At 40.0% G+C, this 22,947-nt stretch overlaps 2 protein-coding genes across 2 annotated transcripts; both read left to right on the top strand.

The window, feature by feature from the left end:
* Positions 1–300: 300 nt before the first annotated feature.
* fgfbp2.S (fibroblast growth factor binding protein 2 S homeolog) lies at positions 301–9,953 on the top strand. The gene is made up of 2 exons (XM_018243062.2): positions 301–1,411; positions 9,545–9,953. Exon 1 carries the CDS (start codon positions 798–800, stop codon positions 1,407–1,409), a length of 612 nt encoding a protein of 203 aa, XP_018098551.1. The 5' UTR covers positions 301–797; the 3' UTR covers positions 1,410–1,411; positions 9,545–9,953.
* An 8,718-nt stretch (positions 9,954–18,671) lies between these two features.
* On the top strand, positions 18,672–21,509 carry fgfbp1.S (fibroblast growth factor binding protein 1 S homeolog). The gene is given in 2 exon segments (NM_001094448.1): positions 18,672–18,690; positions 19,355–21,509. A coding segment is annotated over 1 exon segment (666 nt). The 5' UTR covers positions 18,672–18,690; positions 19,355–19,381; the 3' UTR covers positions 20,048–21,509.
* Positions 21,510–22,947: the final 1,438 nt, after the last annotated feature.

Below are 22,947 nucleotides of genomic sequence, written 5' to 3'. Positions count from 1 at the left end.
AAAAGAAATTTTCTGCAAATAAGGTAGAGATGCACTGATGCAAATTTTAGAATTCTTCTTAATATCAAATCCAAACCTTAGTTTGCATCAACATAAGTCTAAAGTCATGCAATAATTTAAAAAGTCAGATGATAATTTGGGTTCATATTTGGTGCGTGCCTGTTATAAGGGGGTGGGGAGTTTGTATGCTGTCCTGTATCAGTGTGGATTTCTCCCTAGTGCTCCGCTTTCTCCCACACTCCAATTCCAGTTAATTGGCTGTGTATGAACTTGACCTTTGTGTGTCTGTGAACGAGAGACTAGATTGTGAGTTCCATTGCGCCAGGAGCAAAATGCTGCAAATATATTGCCAGTATACAAATGAAGAATGGTTGGTAAGATTATATTTAGGCAATCAGACTAGAACACATTTTATCTATGGGAATTTCACCTTTACATTTTTCATAACAGATGATTTTAGGGTTCAGTTGTGAATTCTAAAACCAATATGAGTACAGACAGAAGCAGGGAGAAAGAATTGTTACTCGTATGATGGGCCATGAATGCAGCTGGGAGTCACCTGAAACTTGTATGAAAAATAGTACAGTTACCACGTTATATATATTCTTGAAGTTATCCTGCAGAATTGAACAAGATGTGTCTTGTCACAAAACTATGAGATCACATTGGGTCATTAGGCACCGCTTTGAGCTACGTATAAATTACAGGCACATTCTTGCTTTGGACGAGAATTGTTTTTCCCCTATACCTTTTCAGAACCTGAGACGTTATTGGGCATCAGCAGCGAGTTGTCCTTTATGACTTCTCTCCAGTTCCAGGATCTAAATCTAAACATGAAGCTGAGTGTCCTCCTTTCAGCAGTGGCCGTGTTCTGCATTGGAACCCTGGCACAGAACTCCGAAAGTGGAGAAAGGCTACCATTCCAGAGCAAAGGCAAGGATGCTTGTGTCATGAGCCCCAACGGCCAAGGTGAAATCCGCTTAAAAATTGAGTGCAAAAACCAAGGCAAGTCATACTCGTGTGAATTTGCTGGGAAACCATCTTACTGCCGCGCCTACAACAGAGATAAAACTGGATTCTGGAAAAAGCTAAGTGAGGATCTATCAAAAGTAACCAATCCATGCGATGCACAGGTCATTAAGCACAGCCTGTGCCCCAAAGCCCCTTCTCAGTCTCAGCTCCGACAAGTTCATGGAAGCCCACAATCTGATACATCTAAACCTGAAGTAAAGCCACCGGCACCGCAGAAGACAACAACGAAAAAGCCTCCAGTGACCAAGAAACCTGCTGCACCCAAGAAACCGGTAGAAGAACCAGAGAATCCCAAAGCAATGAAGGTTGCAAAGGAACGCTGCTGGTGGTACTTCCAAAAATTCTGCTCCTACATGATAGAGATATTTATGAGCTAAAGGTAACCTGATATCAACTTTATCATTTTATCAATGGGGTACTTTTCTCAGTTGCAGTCCAGCTAGGATGGAGAGAATGGGATATAGTTGTACGTTTTAGTCTTCCAACACTCATTGCATGGTTACTGGAGACTGGGGAGGTTTATAATGGACCTCAACTATAATGTCTTCCTGTAGTCTGAAAATACTGCATTCACTTCCCTAGAGCTAGGTAAAGTTTTTTGCACCGTGTTAGCCCGTTGAGAAAGTTATAGAGAAGAGCTTTTGATATGAAACATAACAAAAGTGGTGTAAAGGTGATACCTTTATTGGCTAACCAAGATGATAATCCCATCTTGGTTAGCCAATAAAGGTATCACCTTTACACCACTTTTGCTATGTTTCATATCAAAAGCTCTTCCCTATAACTTTACCTAGAGCTAAAACATTGTGTAGTTGAGGGATCTCTAGATGGTGAGCCACCAGTTTATGTAAACTCAGGTGGTTGCAACTCAAGAACAACGGCAGGTCAAACAAATCCCCAGAGTAGATAATTGTGCCACCATGCAGTTAGTCCTGCAGAGATGTTTTTTAAAGTTCACTTAGACATTTGCTTTAATGAGTTGCTTAAGTTGCAACAAAGGCACAGGCTCTTATTACTAAAACATCTTTGCAGTAGCCACAACAAATTGTCCTCACTTTGCTTTCAATGTTTGCCATAGATTATTTTATTGGTGTAAATTTTCAACTTTACTAAATGGGGCCATAAATGAAAAAGAAATGTATTGTTTCAGCATTCTTCCTATGATGTCATTTTGAACTGATTGGGGAGAACATGGGGCTGAAGACAAGACTTCAAATAAGTAAAAGGGCAATACTAATATCTCAAAGTACATAGAAAATCAGAGCTGGAATGAGAATCTTTTTCCCAAAGTATTATGAAAAACAGGACATGACATTCCAGCTACTGTATTAATATCCTTTTGTAAAACTTTTAAATGTATCTGTATTTTATGCAAATTCAACTTGGATTTTCTTCTGTATATTTTTGAAAGACCAACAGCAAGTTAACAAATGTGGGGAGAATAGTTTCTCTGTGATATTCTCCATTTCATGCTGGGGAACTCGGCTGCTGGATAATACACATCAGCAGGGGGTGTCCCGTTATATTCCCTGACCTGCAGTATTTGCCACCACCCCTGACACAATCTGATTTATGTGGCTCTGCATTGGGACACAAGTGAAAGCATATCGTTTCAAAGTAAACAGATGTAGCGCCATAATCAGTTCAATTGGAAAAACTTACAGTATCTCATTGTTTCTCTTACGAAAGCTCAATGGAAGTCTATAGGGAATTTTGGAATTGAATTAGGAGATATGATTTTCTCATCAGACTAAATCTGACCCTTTGTGTGCAAAAATTCCATTCTGAGCAATGCTAGATCTCTTAGAGAAGTCCATGGGGCAGATTTATTGAAGGGGCGAAGTGGCAAACGCTGGCAACAATTTGCCAGCGTTACCGCCCACAGGGACATCGCCGATTTACTAATGGCGCAGTCATCAATTGGCTAGCGAAAGAGATAGACGCTTGCGCTCATTCGCAGTCTATAGCCAGGCGACAATTCGCTCTTGAGAATGGACGTTACTCCACAAATTTACTAAAATGCGGATTTTACTGAACGTTACCTCTTTCACCAGACTTACCTTTATCAGCTCAGACCAGGCGAAGTGCAATGGAATAAATAGATCTTCCTCAATCTTCTGTCACTTACATCATATTCTTTAGAGGAAAAAGCATGAAAGTTCAAAAAACGCTGGCGTCTTTTCCTTTTTTCAGAGTGATAGGCTGTAAAAGTCCTTAAAATTTTTTTTGGGGTAACTGGGTTCCCCCATACATTTTCTAACATATGGAACATTAACTATACAGTGGGCTCATGTGTAGGGTATTATATTAACTCTATTGTCTTTATTAAGGTTCCCTGGACCTGTGTAAAATGTAATGTAATGTATTCGCTGCAACATATAACATAAAGACGTCCATTCAACTTTAGATTTCCAGCCAGTATGTAAATTAACCTGAGCGCAAGACCTCTAGCGAATTTGCGTTAGGCAGAAATGAACTCTAGCGCATCTTCATTTTGAATTGCTTGCATTGGCGAAGTAACACTAGCGAAAAGTCGCCAGCATATGGTGCCCACTACAAAATTCCGCGTTTTAGTGAATTAGCTTTGTCTGAGCAAATTTTCGCCTGCCGAAGTTTGGCGACTTTTTGCAGGTTAGTGAATCTGCCCCATGTATGATGTGCATTTAACTGTATGTACTTGTCTTGTGTCTTGCTCAACAGAAAATAATGTCACTTTACAGGCTCTGCTTGATAGATTATGGAGGGCAGAGACAATCAGGGTATTTTGATGAGCAGGGGTTTAGCCCTTCCTTATGGTTTCAGACCCCTGTTCAGTTAATGATATTGTATATTAAGTTGGTATTAGTGATGAGGGATATTTTGCACCAAGTTTTTCTGCAAAAAACAATGGTTGAAAAAATTTGTTGCATGTCAAAAATTTCTCTCAATTTGTCGTGGGTCAAAAAAAAGTTTGTCTTGCCCATAGACAAATGCATTTTGGTGAATTTTCGCCGTTTTGCAGATTTTTGAAAATTTCAAAATTTCAAATTCGCAGGGCACTAATTAGTGTCCATCAACGTGGATGAAATGTGATGCAGCCTTATTAAGGGATGGGCAGGTTTTCTGCATGGGCTAGGAATCCCCATTGGTGCAGGGGTGTCATGTGATTTTCTCAGAAGGGTAAATAACATATAGGATAGCCACTCCCCATAAGGAGAAGGATAGATGATGTCCCAAGGAAGTGAAAAGAGGGCCCTGGGAGGATCTGTCAATCATTATTGTAAAACCTCCACCCCTCACTAGGTCAGTATTATCCCCAGGCGTAACAATATTATATGAGAGTGGGATTATGATGTGTGACTATATTAATGCCTATATAGTTGTTACATGAACTTAAATGTCTTATGTTTTTCCTGTACCCCTCCCTGCCAAGGGGGCTGAGTTATCATCTCAGTGAGTATTTTACATATCATGACATAGATAGTGGGCATGTCCCGTAGCACAAAAATATTGGTGCAAAGTCTCTACTTGGGCCACAAGCAGTGTCGGATTGGCCCACCGGGATACCAGGAAAACTCTTAGTGGGCCCAGGTGTCAGTGGGATCTTTTGCTTCTAAACATTTCATTGACATTCGCTATTTCTTAATGGGAAAAACTGTGTAATAATGGAAGACTATAGTAAGTAGATATAAAAGAGGTTGAGTGAGGAGAGGAGGAAGAATAGTTTGGAAAGTGGGCCCACAGTCTAAGGTTCTCTGGTGGGCCCCTGACATCCCAGTCCGACATTTGGCCACACGCTTCAGACAACATATCAATCAGTATTCCTAGTGTAGTCCCTATAGGTACAGAGAGAAAAGTGCTCATTTCCCACCTCTCAATCAGTGCGAATAGTGAAAAAATGTCAGCAATGGGCAAAATTGTTGTGGAGACCTGCAGCAGTTCCCCCGATGTCTGTGTTGGGCAGCGCTGGATCCATGAGGGTGGGAGAGGGCTACTCCCTACTCATTCCCTAACTTGCTCATCATTCAGGCGCATAAGTTAAAGAGCATAAGAGGAGGCAAGAAGAGTGGATGGAAGTGGTAAGGACACTGTATTTCTTACATTCAGCACATGGTGTAGAGCTCGGCCAGACCAGGCAAAGAAGTAGTTGCTGAATGAGTCTCTCTCTTGCACTTCTTCCCTTGTCTACTTCACTGACTCCTTTTAAGACCACAGCATTGCATCATCTTTTCAAAAGAAGCACACTTCTAGCAATTTGCCCACAACAAGCCAAATAGTTGCAAAATTATCCAAAAATGGCAAACGTCATAAAATGCACAGAGTTTGGCTTCTGTGTCTTGGGCCCACTGAGGGTGCAATTCAAGGGCCCCTCCTTAAGCCCCAACCAGCAATGCATCACACACCTTCTTTCTCTTCCCTAACCTGGGCTGTGAATAGACAGGGGAATGTCTACAAGGAGTGGGTTTGGGTCAGCAGGGCCAATGAGGGTTGTTTCCACTCTGTCTCACTGGCCCACTCTGGCCCTGTCTATGCACCGTCCACCAACCATCAGGAGACAAACTCAAAAAATGGCCAAGTATTATAGGAGAAGTAACAGAAAAAAACGTGAAATGTGATTTTCGTAGATGGAAGACCGGCTAGAATAGTAGACTTTATTAAAAATAACAAAATGATTACACTGGCGGAAATACAAAAAATATGGGGCTCGTACCCACGAGATGTATGGAATTATAATCAATTATTTTATACAAAAGATAAAACATGCGGAGTGGACAAGTTCCCCTACCTCTTGGGAAAGTCTAATAGTACAACCAGATAATGTGGGTAAACCAAAATCAAAGTTTTATAAGCTTCTAATAGATAATAGCAGTGCTCCAAAACAAATTGCCTGGAAAGAGTGAGAAAAGGAGCTAATGATTACAATTTCAAAAGCATTATGGGAAAATACTTTGGCCACTATACATAAAGGCCCCCGTACACAGGCCGATAAAAGCTGCCGACAGACCGAGTCGGCATCTTATTGGCCCGTGTGTGGGGCCATCCGACGGGCTTCCCCAATTGATATCTGTGCGTGTACGCAGTCCCGCGATCGTATCGGATGCATTATGATCCAATCTTTGGGCCCACGTTTGGATCTGCCTAATATCGCCCACTTCAATGTGGGCATAGTGGGGAGAGATCCACTCATTTTGGGACAATCGCCAATCGAGCGGATCTTCTATGTCTATGGCCACCTTAAGACATCTGGAGCAGAAAGATTTAGAAAAATATAAATTGGCCATTAGATGGCACTATACTCCAGTCAAACTTGAAAAAATGTACCCAAATAATTCTGAAATTTGTTGGAGATGTGAACAAGATAAGGGAACGCATGTACATATATGGTATATGTGCTTGAAATTGAGTAATTTTTGGAGGGAAATTATAAAAGATAGTGAAGGTAACAGCAATTACTATAAAATATACAGATTTGCCCTAATTTTGTTAGGCATCATAACAGAAAAGAATAGTTTAATATCAGATCCACTTACCTTACCTCTACGTAAAGGGCATGTGACATAAAAACATAGTAATAAGGTTAAAAAAAGACACACACATGTCCATCAAGTTCAAACTTTTTTTTTTTTTTTATATCTGCCTAACTGCCAGTTGATCCAGAGGAAGGCAAAAATAAACCCATCAGAAGCCTCTCCAATTTGCCTCAGAGGGGGAAAAATTCCTTTCTGACTCCAAAATGGCAATCGGGACCAGCCCTGGATCAACTTGGACTATGAGCTATTTCCCATATCCCTGTATTCCCTCACTTGCTAAACACCATCCAACCCCTTCTTAAAGCTATCTAATGTATCAGCCTGTACCACTGATTCAGGGAGACAATTCCACATCTTCACAGCTCTCACTGTAAAAAAAAACCTCCGTATATTAAGGCGGAAGCTCTTTTCTTCTAATCAGAATGGGTGACCTCGTGTCAGCTGGAAAGACCTACTGGTAAATAAAGCATTAGAGAGATTATTATATGATCCCCTTATATATTTATACATAGTCATCATATCACCCCTTAAGCGCCTCTTCTCCAGCGTGAACAACCCCAATTTGGCCAGTCTTTCCTCATAGCTAAGATTTTCCATACCTTTTACCAGCTTAGTTGCCCTTCTCTGTACCCTCTCTAATACAATAATGTCCTGTTTGAGTGATGGAGACCAAAACTGTACGGCATATTCTAGATGGGGCCTTACAAGTGCTCTATACAGTGGAAGAATGACCCCCTCCTCCCGTGACTCTATGCCCCATTTAATACAACTCAAGACCTTATTTGCCCTTGATGCTGCTGACTGCCATTGCTTGCTACAGCCAAGTTTATCATCTACAAGGACTCCAAGGTCCTTTTCCATAATGGATTTGCCTAGTGCAGTCCCATTAAGGGTATAAGTGGATATTCTTACATCCCAGGTGCATGACTTTACATTTATCAACATTGAATCTCATTTGCCACTTAGCTGCCCAGATTGCCAGTTTGTCAAGATCATGTTGCAAGGATGCCACCTCTTGGATGGAATTAATTGGGCTGGATAGTTTTGTGTCATCTGCAAACACTGATACATTACTTACAATACCCTCCCCTAAGTCATTAATGAACAAGTTAAATAAAAGTGGACCCAATACTGAGCCCTGAGGGACCCCACTAAGAACCTTACTCCAAGTAGAGAATGTCCCATTAACAACCACCCTCTGTACCCAATCCTGTAGCCAGTTTCCTATCCATGTGCAAACGACTTCATTAAGCCCAACAGACCTTAGTTTAGAAAGCAGTCGTTTGTGGGGCACAGTATCAAACGCTTTGGCAAAATCCAAATAGATCCCATCTACTGCCCCCCCCACTGTCCAGAATCTTACTTACCTCATCATAAAATGCAATGAAATTTGTCTGACATGACCTATCCTTCATAAAGCCATGCTGATTGTTGCTCATAATGCCATTCACTAGGACAAAATTTTGAATGTGATCCCTTAACAAGCCTTCAAATAATTTGCCCACCACAGATGTCAAACGTACTGGTCTATAATTGCCAGGCTGAGATCGTAATCCCTTTTTAAATATTGGAATGACATCAGCTTTTCTCCAATCCATAGGCATCATACCAGATGAAAGTGAATCTGAGAAAATCAGAAATAGGGGCTGGTATAAAACTGAACTAAGCTCTCTTAGAAGGCAAAAAAATAAAATCCCATTTTTACTTTCTTTAATGAAAAAGAAACCTATCTCCAATATACTTTAATTAAAATATGTGTACCATTTTTATAAGAAACCTGACTGTATGCAGTGAAATTCTCCCTTCATTTACTGCTGTGGATAGGAATTGTCAGATGGTCCCTAACTGCTGAGCAGGGAAACAATCATACTTATGAACAGCAGGGGGAGCCCCCGCCTTACTTCCCAGCCATGCAGAACTCAAGCAGCTTTGTTTATGACGATCCCTAAGCAGCCCAGACCACACTGAGCATGTGCACAGTCTTAGTCTTGCAAAGATGTATAACAATGTTACAAGATGGTGACCCCCTGTAGCCAACTTTGGAATCATAAATGATTTGTTTGATTAGGCTTGTGGTGCAGTAAGTTCATTTTTATATTTAGTATACAAAATACAGCATTTCTAGCCTTATTCTGTTTTAGACTTTACATGCCCTTTAATGCGGCCAAATCTTTGATACCGAGATATTGGAAGAAGAACACACCTCCAACACATATTGAATGGAGAAGTCTGGTAGAGGAAATAAGGAAAATGGAAGAAATTTCACATTTATAATACAAGTTTTAGCTATTGGAAAATCTGGAATCCCTGGATTTCATTTTTAAAATCAAAGTAGAGCCCAGTTCCTTTCTTTTTTGGAAGATAGGTATCTACAGGTACTTGAGTATTTGTGTAATATATGATAGAGTTTTTCAGGCCATATTACTGTTATTACCAGACTGAATTATATGGAACGTGTAATTTATTTGGTTAAATGCTGCAGAGTTATTAAGAAATTAAACTGCTGTGAAAAAATGGAAAGTGTTGTATTTTGTTATGTTGATCTCGCCTTATTCGTTCCCTTCCTTTTTTGCTTTTTGTATCCCTTTGAAAATAAAGAATGTTTAAAAAAAATGTGATAAAAATATAATACATTATAATACACAAAAGCCATGAATATCTTGTAAATGATATCCTTATAAACGGTGAGTTCTGATGTCATCAGTTATAAACGGTGAGTTCTGATGTCATTTCTGTCACATGACTCACTGAAACTTGTGTATTATAATAAATAAAGTACCCCCAGTTGTAAAATATGAGGATATTAGAAGTTACCTTGGAGTTCCATGACCTGTATAAAAACACTCGGCCTTCGGCCTTGTGTTTTTATATGGTCATGAAACTCCTCGGTAACTTATAATATCCTTATATTTTACAAGAGGGGGTACTTTATTCACTATATAAACATAAAAAAAGAAAATAGAATGTATGAAGAGTAAAATTGTTGATTTTTGCTTTTACAGGGGGTGCCCAGGTCACTATCGGAATTGCTCTTTCCGTGCTCATTTCATGTTAGCGTGAGACTGTCCGTGTAAATACCAGACATCTTTATCGTCCATTCTTACAGAAAAAGCCGAGCTGGGACTGAAGTTTTTTATTTTGCTTTGGAACCCCCCACATTCTCCAGTGGAGCTGCTGTACATAACAAACCTGAACTCTCTGTCCTCATACACAGCTGCTACACAATTCTGGGATATTCATGTGCTTTTTTTCATAGATATATTTTACAAAATGTTAAACAAAATGCGTATTTATAGCAGAGAGAGTCTCCTCATCAGTTCTATGTTTTGTTTAATAATAAATGCCATAAAACAGTTCTGAAAACTTGTTTCTTACATTGCTTTGATAAATATGTATTTTTTTACTTGAAAATTATATTTGTGTTTTCTCTTTCATTTCAGCCTTACAGTTTTTTTTTCAGCTAAAACTAAACAATTTAGAGATTTAGGGGGTTATTTGTCAATTTATCAAAAACGATTTTTTCAGATTTTTTATGTAAAAAAAAGTCCGACCAAACTAGAATCGAAGATTTTACCTTATTTATCATTGAAAAAACTCAATAAAACCAGTTTGGAGAAAAACGCGAAAAATTCAGGTTTTCGCGAAAAAAACCCCCCACGAATTTTGCACGTTTTATGCCCAAAACACTAACATTTTTGGTAAAATCACTCTAAACCCCTGATTTTTTGGCTGAAACTCGAAGCAGACCAAGATATCTTCTAATTTGAATTGGGACATTTGTCATTGACTTCTACAGGAACCCGACAGTTTGGAGATGGAGTATTTTCGGATTCTGACTTTTAGCAGCCTCGGGTATAATAAATCACATAAAAAAACTTTTTTTTTTCAGTAAAAATTCAGAATTTAATAGTAAAAAAACTAAAAGTTTTTGGCATTCAGACTTTTAATAAATAACTAGGGATGCACCAAAAGCTATTTTGGATTCGCCAAAACCCCCGAATCCTTTGCGAAAGATTCTGCCGAATACCGAACCGAATCCTAATTTGCATATGCAAATTAGGGGTGGGAGAGGGAAACATTTTTTACTTGCTTGTTTTGTGACAAAGAGTCACACTATTTCCCTCCCCATCACTTATTTGCATATGCAAATTAGGATTCAGATTTGGTTTGGCCAAATCCGAATTCTGTTGAAAAAGGCCGAATCCTGGCCAAATCCCGAACCAAATCCTAGTTTCGGTGCATCCCTATAAATAACCCCCTTTTTGTAAGTAGGGAATGGTTCGGGATTCGGCCTTTTTCGGCAGGATTCGGACAAATCCTTCTGCCTGGCCGAACCAAATCCAAATTTGCTTATGCAAATTAGGGGAGGGAAATCGCGTAAAGTATAAAATGTTTCCCTTCCCACCCCTAATTTACATATGCAAATTAGGATTCTGTTTGGTATTCGGTCGAATCTTTCACGAAGGATTCGGGGGTTCGGCTGAATCCAAAATAGTGGATTCAGTGCATCATTAATTGTAAGCACTAAAAACCTTGAATTTATCATCTAAAACCTGCTCAAGCTATTTTTTTTAATTCAAGTTTTCTAATTATTTTGAAAGTTTTTATCCCCATTGAAAATGATTAGTAGAATATGAATTCGATGCATTTGAGTTTTTTTCCCATGTTTTCTTTTTTTCAGATAATATATTTTAGAATTTAATTATTATTGAATAAATAAGCAAACGTTCGAGTTTGGTAACATTTTGAGCTATGCAAGATTGAGTAACATACTCTGCTAGTCCTCTAAGGGCTATTCCACACGGGGAGATAGCGACGCGTTTGCGGTTGCGGCGACAAAGCGCCGCGACAGTCGCCGCGACCGGCGCAGGCGACAGTTTTGTATGGGCGCCTATGTAAAAACGCCTGTGCTAACCACACGAGGCGATGCGCTTTTCAACAGTCGCCTGAAAATGCCTCGCCAGGCTTTTTCAGGCGACTGTTGAAAAGCGCATCGCCTCGTGTGGTTAGCACAGGCATTTTTACATTGGCGCCCATACAAAACTGTCGCCTGCGCCGGTCGCGGCGACTGTCGCGGCGCTTTGTCGCCGCGACCGCAAACGCGTCGCTATCTCCCCGTGTGGACTAGCCCTTAGAAGCAGGATTTGAGTTTAGTTTTGGAACTGAAATTCCATCACTCAGAAATGCATTTAAAGTCATGTGAAAGTAATGAAAATACAGTCAGTGACAAATAACAAGCAATTGGGACATACAAATCATCTTCCATGTTACTAATGATCCACGGGAAATTATATTAGTCAAATCATTAAGCCCTCATTAATAGTGATGGGCGAATTTGTCCCGTTTCACTTCGCCAAAAAAGTTGCAAAACTGAGAAAAATTAGCAAAATGCATTGAAGTCAATGGGTGTCAAAATTATTGTGATGCGCGTCAATTTTGGCGACCGCGTCAATTTTTATATGCATGCCTATTTTGTCCAAATGTACTAAAGTCATTGGGCGTCCAATTAATTTTTATGCACAATTTTTATGCCTGCGACTATTCTGACGCCCGCCCTAATTTTTTTGATAAAGCGGATTTTTTGTTGGCAAATTTTCTCGACAGTTTTACAAATTTATTCCCCAGCGGCCAAATGCGGAAATTCACCCAAAATTTGCGCCTGATGAATTTATTTGCCAATCACTACTCATTAACTTGTGTTGTATTCATTTTAGGGGTTTAACAGTTGTATGTGGTGTTAGAGCTCAGCACTGCCATCGAAGTTTATAGGGCATGTAAAGTCTAAAATAGAATAAGGCTAGAAATGCTGTATTTTGTATACTAAATATAAACATGAACTTACTGCACCACAAGCCTAATCAAACAAATAATTTATGCTTTCAAAGTTGGCTACAGGGGGTCACCAGCTTGTAACTTTGTTAAACATCTTTGCAAGACTAAGACTGTGCACATGCTCAGTGTGGTCTGGGCTGCTTAGGGATCGTCATAAACAAAGCTGCTTGAGTTCTGCATGGCCGAGAAGTAAGGCGGAGGCTCCCCCTGCTGTTCATAAGTATGATTGTTTCCCTGCTCAGCAGTTAGGGACCGTCTGACAATTCCTATCCACAGCAGTAAATGAAGGGAGAATTTCACTGCATACAGTCAGGTTTCTTATAAAAACGGTACACATTTTTTTATTAAAGTATATTAGAGATAGGTTTCTTTTTCATTAAAGAAAGTAAAAATGGGATTGTATTTTTTTGCCTTTACATGCCCTTTAACACACACATAAACAGAAAGTGGTAATCAATTCATTAAACACTTGTCTGAATGTCAGGAGAATTTACAGAGATGGGTCTTTGTTAGGAGGCAATTTGCAGAGGGGAGTAAGGATTCAGATGGGTGATAGAGTTCAGTGCTATCAACAGACTCATTTGTGAATGTATCAGTTTGTTAAAGCATCTAAGGAGCTGACTGTCAGAACATGTAATAAGTAGGGTAAATGTCAAACAGCCTGGAATGACTCTGGATTCCTCAGTTTGATCTTTGCTATATCTGCCCCTAAATCTTGTCCTTCAAGTAAGCCCTATAGATGATATTTTATCTTTGTCCCCTAGGGACACGTATGCAGGTTGTATTGCAGTTGTTGCAGTTCTAACACAGGGTTGATGATTTCCATTGACTGGCCCTGTACCTGATAAGCACAAAAGGAAACTGACAGCTCTCGTAGATGTTTTTGCCTGTTGTCATCGTTGGCATTGTGACAATAACAATAATACAGTGAATCCAGCCAATGACCGTCTGCCCTAGTCTAACCCAGGCTTGAGCTTATATGGCCCTGCTCAAAGGTCGCACATTGTTCAACACTGATGAGTCTAAATATAATGCATTAAATATGATGTAATAAAGAAATAATAAAACAATGTTTTTACCTTTAACCCAAGACAATATTGGGGACAGGGTAAGATCAAAAACCTGCAAGTCTGTCCAATACTAATTACTCTCCAAAGTGACACACTATGGGGTTTATTTATGGAAGTCTGAATTTATCTCAATATTTTCTGCTATAAACTCTGATCAAATCCGCTCGGGTTTTTCATGCTTATTTATTATGACATTTTCGCGAAAATTTGCTTTGCGTGAAAAAAATTGATTTTCACAATTTTTTCGGTTTTATTCCCTATTTTTTCGGATTTTTCACCCAGAAAACTCTGATTTCCTATGCCTTTTGCCAGAAAACTTCAGGGTATTGCACAAAACCCAGCACACTTCTCCCATTGCAACCTCGACAGGTCTGAGATGCTGGATTTTCTGATTCTGACTTTTCCATCCTCGGGGTTTAATAAATTCCACAAAATTTGTGATTTTTTTAAAAGTCCGATTTTCTAAAAAAAAAAAAAAAATCACACATTTTTCGTGATTTTTGCATTCAGAGTTTAGTAAATAACCCCCTAGGGGGTCAGTTTTAATTGTCCATGCTGTAAGTCGAGGAGTGCTCAGGGGCACAAAAATATGCTCCACTCTCCACCTCATGCCAGGCTGCGGGCAAAGGGTAGCCCTGTCCTTACCACCTGCCAACAGTAAGTACAGGGCCCTATTGCAGACTGCACCTACAGGCACCCTCAACTTTCGTGTCTAACTGATGTGCATATTAGGGACCAGAAGGGGGGGAGATGCCTACATTCCTTGAGGAGCAACAAAAATAAAAATTGTTCCTGGAGGTGCCAAATAAGGGCTGTGATTGGCTATTTGGTAGCCCCTGTTTGGATTGGCAGCCTACAGGAGGCTCTGCTTGGCCTTAAACCTGGGTTTTATACAACCTAAATTTGCCTCCAAGCCTGGAATTGAAAAATAAGCACCTGCTTTGAGGCCACTGGGAGCAACATCCAAGGGATTGGTGAGCAACATGAGCAACTGATTGGGGGCCACTGGCTTAGAAGGAGTCACCCAGCAGTCTGTCCAATCCCTATGTAGCTTTCCCAGGACTTTAAGGAGAAAAAACCCTTAATGAGAAAAACCCCTACTCCCATCATCATACATAGAACCCCCTTCCTCCCCCCCCCCAGCCTAGGAAATGTCCCTAACTCTTTACTTAATCCTCAGTGCAGATTCTGTCCAGTGGAGTTCACAGGCGCCATCACGGGTGCTTCGCCAATGAGGCAAGTTGAGGCTGTCACCTCAGGCGGCAGCAAAAATGCTGCTCCTGGTACTTTAAGAGCAAATTTCTGGGGGGGGGGGGGGGCAGCAGCAACTGCTGCTGCCTCAGGTGGTGGAGGGGCCAGGAACGCCCCTGGGCGCCATCTTCAGCCGCTTCGGTAATCTTCCGAATGAGACCCGCGAAGTGGTGCATGCGCAGTTGGAGCAATGTTCTGTTTAGCGGAAAAAATTGGCGAATCACCAGTCTCATTCTGAAGATTACCGAAGCGGCTGAAGATGGCGCCTGTGAACTCCGCTGGACAGAATCTGCACGGAAGGGAAAGTAAAGACTTTTTCATGAAGTGTTTGTTCCTCCTTTAAAATGAGGGGAAGAGGAGCAGTTTCTGCAGGCAGCAGCAGACTTGGAATAAGGTAATAGCACTAAAGTTGTATCAATGGCAGCTCCTGATTTATAATCTTCTAATGACTTGTGTATGTGTGTGCCTGCCAAAGTACATGTGTGTATTTTAATATTTTTATTTGTGGGTCTGGACCTGACCCAGATCTATTTGTAAAGAATTCTGTATTAGTGTGCTTGCTGAGTATTGTCATAAGTTCTCTACGTGTGTCTGTTTGTTTTTGCTTTTGTTACAGTGCTTTCATAAGCCTGTATGTGTGTGTATGAATGTGTTTGTGCACCTGCTTGAGTCCCTGATTGAGTAGAGTCCATGTATATTACCAGCAGGACCTGCACTCTATTTATTCTCCCCTGTGGTCTGAGGTATCATCATTAGAACTGGCACTGTATCCATCCAGCCATGGCATCTAGGGGCATTATTAATGGAACTGGCGCCATTGTTATTATTGGGACTGTTTTATTATGTTGTGTGTGTGTTATAAAATTGAATGGCACCTTATTATTATCCCCTGTGTTCTGGGAGGATTCTTTATTGAATTGGGGCCAAGTTTACACTGCAAGGTATTCTGGCCTCTTATACACAGAGCTGGCCCTATTTCTCATGTTACCACATTGTCTGATGTGACCAACCCTTTTGCTTCTGCTGTGCTCTAATGAAACCCACCGAATTGTTTCCAACAATCTTCCAGCATTACAGCAAACCAGTAAATACCATGTTCAGAGCAGTATACCTCCCAACTGTCTGAGGGACAGTCCCTCTTTTGACAGCTCAACTCGCAGTCCCTTGTTTGTACTGGAATGTCCCGATTTTCTCTGCACTGAACAGCCAGAAAAAGAAACAATGTTTCTAACTTAATTGGCTTTTGGCAGAGAGCCCAGAACAGCCACAGCTGCAGATAAGATACTTTTGAGATAAGCAAACAATTAATTGTAACAATATAAGATAAGATATACAAGATAAGAACAATATAAGATAACAGGTCTCTTGGGAGAAGTTAGACTCACAGCTTAAAGGGCAACTCACTTTCATTCGCAAAACTGGAATAACTGAAAAAAACACAGCAATATGTTCAAACTTTCATAACCTGCCAAAATTTGTAAAATAAACATGGTAATTAGGGGGTGTGGCCACAAAAATGGGCGTGGTAACTTTTTTGTCCCTCTTTCTGTTTCCTAAATGTTGGGAGGTATGGAGCAGAACTGTGCAGCCGTCAGAATAAGTGAAGCTCCTATGCTCTCCATTATTTATAAAAAGTTAAACAGACTGAGGCTCATTTATCAAACATTAGGCAAATTTGCACCTGAGCAGTAACCGACGGCAACCAATCATGTGTTTGCTTTCATTGTTCTCCTGGCAGCTGGCTGAGAAAATCTGATCGCTGATTGGTTGCTATGAGTTACTGCCCAGGTGCAAATTTGCCCAGTGTTTATAAATGAGCTCCACTAGCTCAGGGCCCAGGAATTAGTCTCCATGCTGGTTAGGATGGATCTCTGCAATCCCCTTACATGCTGAGAATCATCTTTCCTCAACACACAATTACAATGAATTATTAAGAGAATTATTTCTGACTTATTCCAGACCACCTGAGCAATAGATTAGGAGCACCCAATCTGCATAAACAATGCAGGAAAATTCTACAACATGATCCTTTAATTCATACCTCGGGCACAGAGCTCCTCCTAGCGATAAATGTTGATATTTCCCAGTTTCACCCCCCCAAGTATATTCAGTACATCTTGCTTTTCAAGCTGAAATCATTCTAAAGTGAGATCTAAAGGCTTTGCCTCTGACCTTAACCCCATCTGTGAAGATAAGAGTTCAGGCTTCTGCAAAGGGCAGGCAGGTCAGACCAATAATCCTCTCTATAATCCCAAACTCTATCATCTCTCTCATCTTTGCCATAGGCCATACTTGTAAATGTGCCTAAACACACACTCAAATATATGATGTGGTGGGATGTAGTATTTGGAAACCCATTATCCAGAAAGCTCCTAATTATAGCAAGGCAATCTGCCATTGAGTCAATTTTAATAAAATATTATTTTAAAGAATGATTTCCTTTTTCTCTGTAATAATAAAACATTACCTTGCACTTGATCCCAACTAAGATATAATTAATCCTTATTGGAAGCAAAACCAGCCTATTGGGGTTTTTACATTTGAATTGATTTTTTAGTAGCCTTAAGGTATGGAGACCCAAATTACATAAGGACCCTTTATCTAGAAAACACCAGGTCTCAAGCATTCTGGATAACTGATCCTATACATGTATACATAATGCATTGTGGGAAAATATGTTGCTATATACATACAGGAATGTATATACATTTTAGATAGATAGTTAGATAGATAGATAGATAGATAGATAGATAGATAGATAGATAGATAGATAGATAGATTAGATAGACAGACAGACAGACAGACAGACAGACAGACAGACAGACAGACAGGTAGATAGATAGATAGATAGATAGATAGATAGATAGATAGATAGATAGATAGATAGATAGATAGATAGATTAGATAGATAGATAGATAGATAGATAGATAGATAGATAGATAGATAGATAGATAGATAGATAGATAGATAGATAGATAGATAGATAGATAGATAGATACCATATATATACCATAGCAAAGTAAATATATACATACATATATACTGGTTTGGGAACTGTTATCCAGAATGCTTGGGACCTGGGATTTTCTGCATAAGGGATCTTTCCCTAATTTGGATCTTTATATCTTAAGTCTACTAGAAAATCATGTAAACATTAAATAAACCCAACAGGCTGGTTTCCCATAAGCATTTATTATATCTTAGTTGGGATCAAGTACAAGGCACTGTTTTATTATTACAGAGCTAAAGGAAATCATTTTTAAAAATTTGAATTGTTTGATTATAAGGGAGTCTACAAGAGACAGACTTTTTGGAGCTTTCTAGATAACGGGTTTCCGGATAACAGATCCCATACCTGTATTCATAAACATTTCTACTCTGTCTAAATAGTGTATTTCAAAGTTACATATACTAGAGAATACATAATACACATTGTGCTAATATATGAATATTAAAATTCACCTTGGAGTTGTGTGACCTGTATAAAAGCATTTGTATGTTTATATAGTCGCGGACGGCTTCTAATCTATTTATTTGCATTATCCGATCTGTTTCTAGATATAATATAGATGCAGATTTACAAATGAAGTGCAGAAGCAGCTCTCCGGCATGCCCAGAATGTTTGCTTTGGAAATGAAAGCAGAAAGCAGCAGGCTGTATAGTAGAATTAAGCACAAGAAAAGGCCCTAAACAATAAGTTCAGTGACGGAACAATGGGCCCGGGGAGGGAGCTCCTGTCAGAAACTGCACCTTTAAAAAGCACCTTTCCAGTGCAGTCTGCGTAATCCCATTTGCATCACTGGCCTATTTCCAGGGAGGTGTGTCAGGCAGCAGTGATATGAGCCACATATATATACTACGCCTGTGTCGTACGCCTTTCCAATGACACATAGGTGTGTCTCCCAAGCACTTTATAAATACCTCTGTCTCAAGCAAATAGGACCACATGTGCTGGCAGGCTGCACCGGGAACCATCACTATTCCTAAATACAAGGTATGTCTGCTAATTATCCTCATGTCTAGTTATTTACTGTGATACGTACCTGGAGCTCCAGTACAATAGATATCATGTCACAGCCATGACCCCTATGGTTTGTAACAGAGCAAACTCTGGTATTGGGGATGTGGTTTCATCAGAAACTGAGAGATGGTATTTGGGCATTGACCCAGCATATAAACTTACCTAGATATGATTATTATATTGGCTTGTTAATAACAATAGCAAGTTAAAAGTGTTATTCAGTTGCCACAGGAGTGCCCATACTTTACTAACGCGGGTCTACTTTTAGTGATGATGTCCCATTATGATCCTCATCCATAAAAGCATTATTAGCATTCTGTTTCATGGAAAATATGACTTAAATATTGATTAATGAGAAAATGTATATTGTTATATATAACAAAAAATATTTCTTATGTAACTTTAACATAATAAATATGTGAATGAAAAAGGAAACAGGAGGGTGATATAGAGAAGCTGTTTGTTGACATTGTCTTGAGATCTACTGATCATCAGCTAAAGGTCTACTGGGAGATCCCGATCTATCTTTTGAACACCCCTGATTTAGCTTATTATCCTCAAGATAAAGCAAATCTTTTCACTGGGAATAGATATTATTAATTACCTGCATTTAATCACTAATTACTGTTTATTGTAGTGTAGAGCCGGAGGACACAGCTAAACCATGAAGCTGGCACACATTGCATTCCTGGGCATTATTACTCTCCTGGTGTCCGACATTCTGTTGGTGGAAGGTAACAAGGAGAGAGAAGGGAAGAAGGAGAGAGGAAAAACTAAAGGAGATAAAAAGTCAGAGACAGATGCCCCTCAAGGAAAAGGAGGCAGATCCAAAGGAGGAAAAGGGTCTTATCAAGGGAAATTTGTAAGCAAAGAAAACGCCAACTGTACTTGGGCAGTGACAGAGACACAAAGCGTCACCTTAAAAATTGACTGCAAGAAGGAAGGGTCAAGTTTCTCCTGTACCTTTGGAGGAAACCCATCCTCTTGTCCCAAATACACAGGGAATGAGAAGTCCTACTGGAAACAAATTTCTCGTGCTTTAAAGAAGCAGAAGAAAATCTGCCAAGACCCAAAAGCTGTTCTGAAATCTAAGGAGTGCAAGAAAGGCCCACAGGAAGCCCATCTGCGCTACCTCAGCTCCGACTCCTTGGAACCAGAAAACACAGAGAAGGAGCCAGCTGTCCAAGTCAAGGAGATGGAAGCAGGCAAGGACTGTGAGGAGGATGCTGATCCAGCAGAACGGCAGAGAATTGTGGCAGAGTACTGTGGCCATTCCTGGGGCTCATTCTGCAATTTCTTCTTGTCCATGTTGCAAAGCAAAAGCTGCTGAGCATCACACATGAAGCATTGTGCACACACCACCACACCCCTGGCTTTTCTTCTCAAATGAATGATGTGCTAAGTGCACCAGATACATTAATTAATCAGATTCATTTGTATGTGTGAATGGTTTAAAGGACAACTGAAGACCCAAACAAAGAGGTGGCCACAACTTTTCCTTATTGCATTGGGTTACTCTACAGTTTCCCATAAAGTAACCCTGTCAATAACTTTCTAACCCTCCCTATTTCCTGCTGCTCAAATTGCACATAATGGCAGAATTGGAATAATTGAGAACTTAGATCTTAAATTACAACCAATCAGATCTTTGCTTTTGTTTCCTGTCTGTAGACCAACTAAAAGCTGATTGGTTGTTATGAGTAAGTCTGCTGATGCCATTAAGCACCTTTGTTAGTAAAAGAACCCCACTCAGCTCCCCACCATGGTGCATTTCTGCCAGTAGGTATCATTGCGCCCAAGTGCTTGGCCAACAAAATAAAGCAAACCCAGAAGGTAAGTGGGGAGGACACAAAGGGCTAGACCTTTATTTACTAGCACTGGGCAGCTGTAGGCAGTAAATTGGCAACACCGTGGCCAAATATTATTCGGGGGGCTCCAGTTGCCTTTAAACCTATGGGCATCAGAGGGACTCTCTTGAACCTTTTTTGGAGTATATTCTACTCTTGGAATGTTTTTATTCCGTCTATCTGTCTATGTTTATTTAAATGTTACTATAAACATTTTTTTGTATGGCCTTTGTACTTTTTTAAAAAAAAATTTATCATGAATGCAGAATCCTATTTATTAAGTTTTATAATGGATAAGCCATCTCTGCACTCTATATTATATTATAATACTATCAGTGTATTTTCTGCTATATAAAAAATATTGCATTAAAAATCTGTCCCTAAAATGCCTCTGGTTACAAAGGGTGTAGCCCCTGGTTCTATGGAGGTATAAAGCTTTATATACAATATGACACTCTCGATGTTGTTCTTTTGCATCTATGGCCAAGCAGTTTGGATCAATGCACTATGATAAGACGAGAGAGAAAGCAAGAGAAAAACCCCAACAGGAAAACTACAAATACAATTTAACGTGTCTTAGTTTCCCCTTAAGGGATCGCTCACTATGTTTGGGGATATTTTATAATTCTTTTCAACAGGGATACAGGTAAATTACAGTTTTGAAGGATAGTATAACTCTGTGGGCTGGATAGCAGTATAGTTCTGCAATGACTGGTATGCCATCAGTTTAATTCTTATCTGGATAAATCCTGAATAATCTTGCTATGCTGGCACAAATCTTGCTTGGGATGGGCCAATAAACAGCAAACTGCACCCGACTTTGCACTGTATATAATTATGTATACTCGCCTCAGGCATTCCTTGTTAGTAACTGTGATTTTATTTTCACTACTTGGTATTTTATATTCTTTTGTACTAAATAAAATGGAAAAAAAAGAAACGTTAGTTGGTGTTTCATTTTCCAATTCATAAGAAAATGTATCCTTGCATCATAAACTTGAGTAGATCTGTTATCTCAACCATCACAGGGATTCTTCCTACTGTCATTGTGACATCAGTGCTGCTGAGGATGCCACAACTCACATAAGGAAGCCCTTTCTTTGTTAGTATAACGTGACTTTCCGATAACACCCACTACATCTAGAGGGCAATAGGTTGCACACCCCTGCTAAAAAAATCATATATTTGGTGTTTCAAAAGAATTGTTATGGACAAAGAGACCTGATCTTGATTTATTTATATGGAGAGCCCTGAAACAAATGCACATACAACTGATGTGTATCACCTCTTATGTCAATATGTTCAGATCAGTAAATGCTTTTTTCCAATCTTTTAGTTCCCCCACACACACACCTAAATCTTGCTGTGCCTCCTCTGGATAATGAAGAAAAAGACTATACTTATTTTAATCATCTGTAGGGACCTATAGGATATCCTATCCCTATAGAGTTAATCCCCTACCGTTTGTATGTAGTTCTCTTTTCCCTTGTTATTGGGCCAAGCCCTTGTAACTGGTAAAGTGTAACACCCACACCTATTGGACAAAGAGTGTAATGACACTCCCCTGCCACACTGCTATATAGTGTGTGTAGGGAGTGTCCTCTTCCTCTTTGGCTCCTGGTGCTGCTGCTAGGTGAATCTCCCTTGAGCCTGGGATCACCATAGGCCCCAGTAAAGCCTTTACCCTAAAGGGACCTGACACCTTTAGTGCTAAGTCGGGGACCAGGTAAACCCCGTGAACGAGGACCAGCTAAAATAGTAAGATACTGTTATAGTTCTCTCTAGGAGAGAAAGACAGAGAGGTGTAGCAGAAAGAGCAGCTGTCGCTCCAACGAGGATTGTAGTAGGGAGTAGCTTCCCACAAGGCCTGTTTGCCTTTAGAGCAGGGAACTCAGTTGTTAGGGCAGTAGGTGAGCAAAGGACTACCTGACCCCTACCTGATTGATCCCGATCCCCTCACTGTGCAACGTCGGTTGAACTGGGATTTGATATACACCTATCTGCAATATCCTTTGGGAGTCGCATCTGTTTGACTGTGAACCTTTACTGTCCAAAGTGATTCCATCTGCTGTGTCCTCAGAACTGTTGTAAGTAAACCTGTGGTCATTTGCCTTTGGCATAATAAACCTGTGCTCCTGTTGTAACCTTTTAAAGAACCTCCTGGCGTCCATTCTTCTATTTGCACTTATATGCCTGTGAGTTGTAGTTCAACTACAGTTTAAAGGGGAAGCTTCCATTTGGCGAAGGCTCTGCCCTGGGTGAAGATTCGCATTGTAACCCATGCTCACTATCTAGCTGGTCACCCTTAACTCCTAATTGGCAGATTAGGCCAGAAAAGCGTTACATTTTGGCGCCCAACGTGGGGCCACGCCCCTAAATCCAG

Source organism: Xenopus laevis, chromosome 1S, assembly GCF_017654675.1.
Source record: "Xenopus laevis strain J_2021 chromosome 1S, Xenopus_laevis_v10.1, whole genome shotgun sequence".
Lineage (NCBI taxonomy): Eukaryota > Metazoa > Chordata > Amphibia > Anura > Pipidae > Xenopus > Xenopus laevis.
Note: the sequence above shows the minus strand (reverse complement) of the source record. Positions and strands in the feature narration are given on the sequence as shown.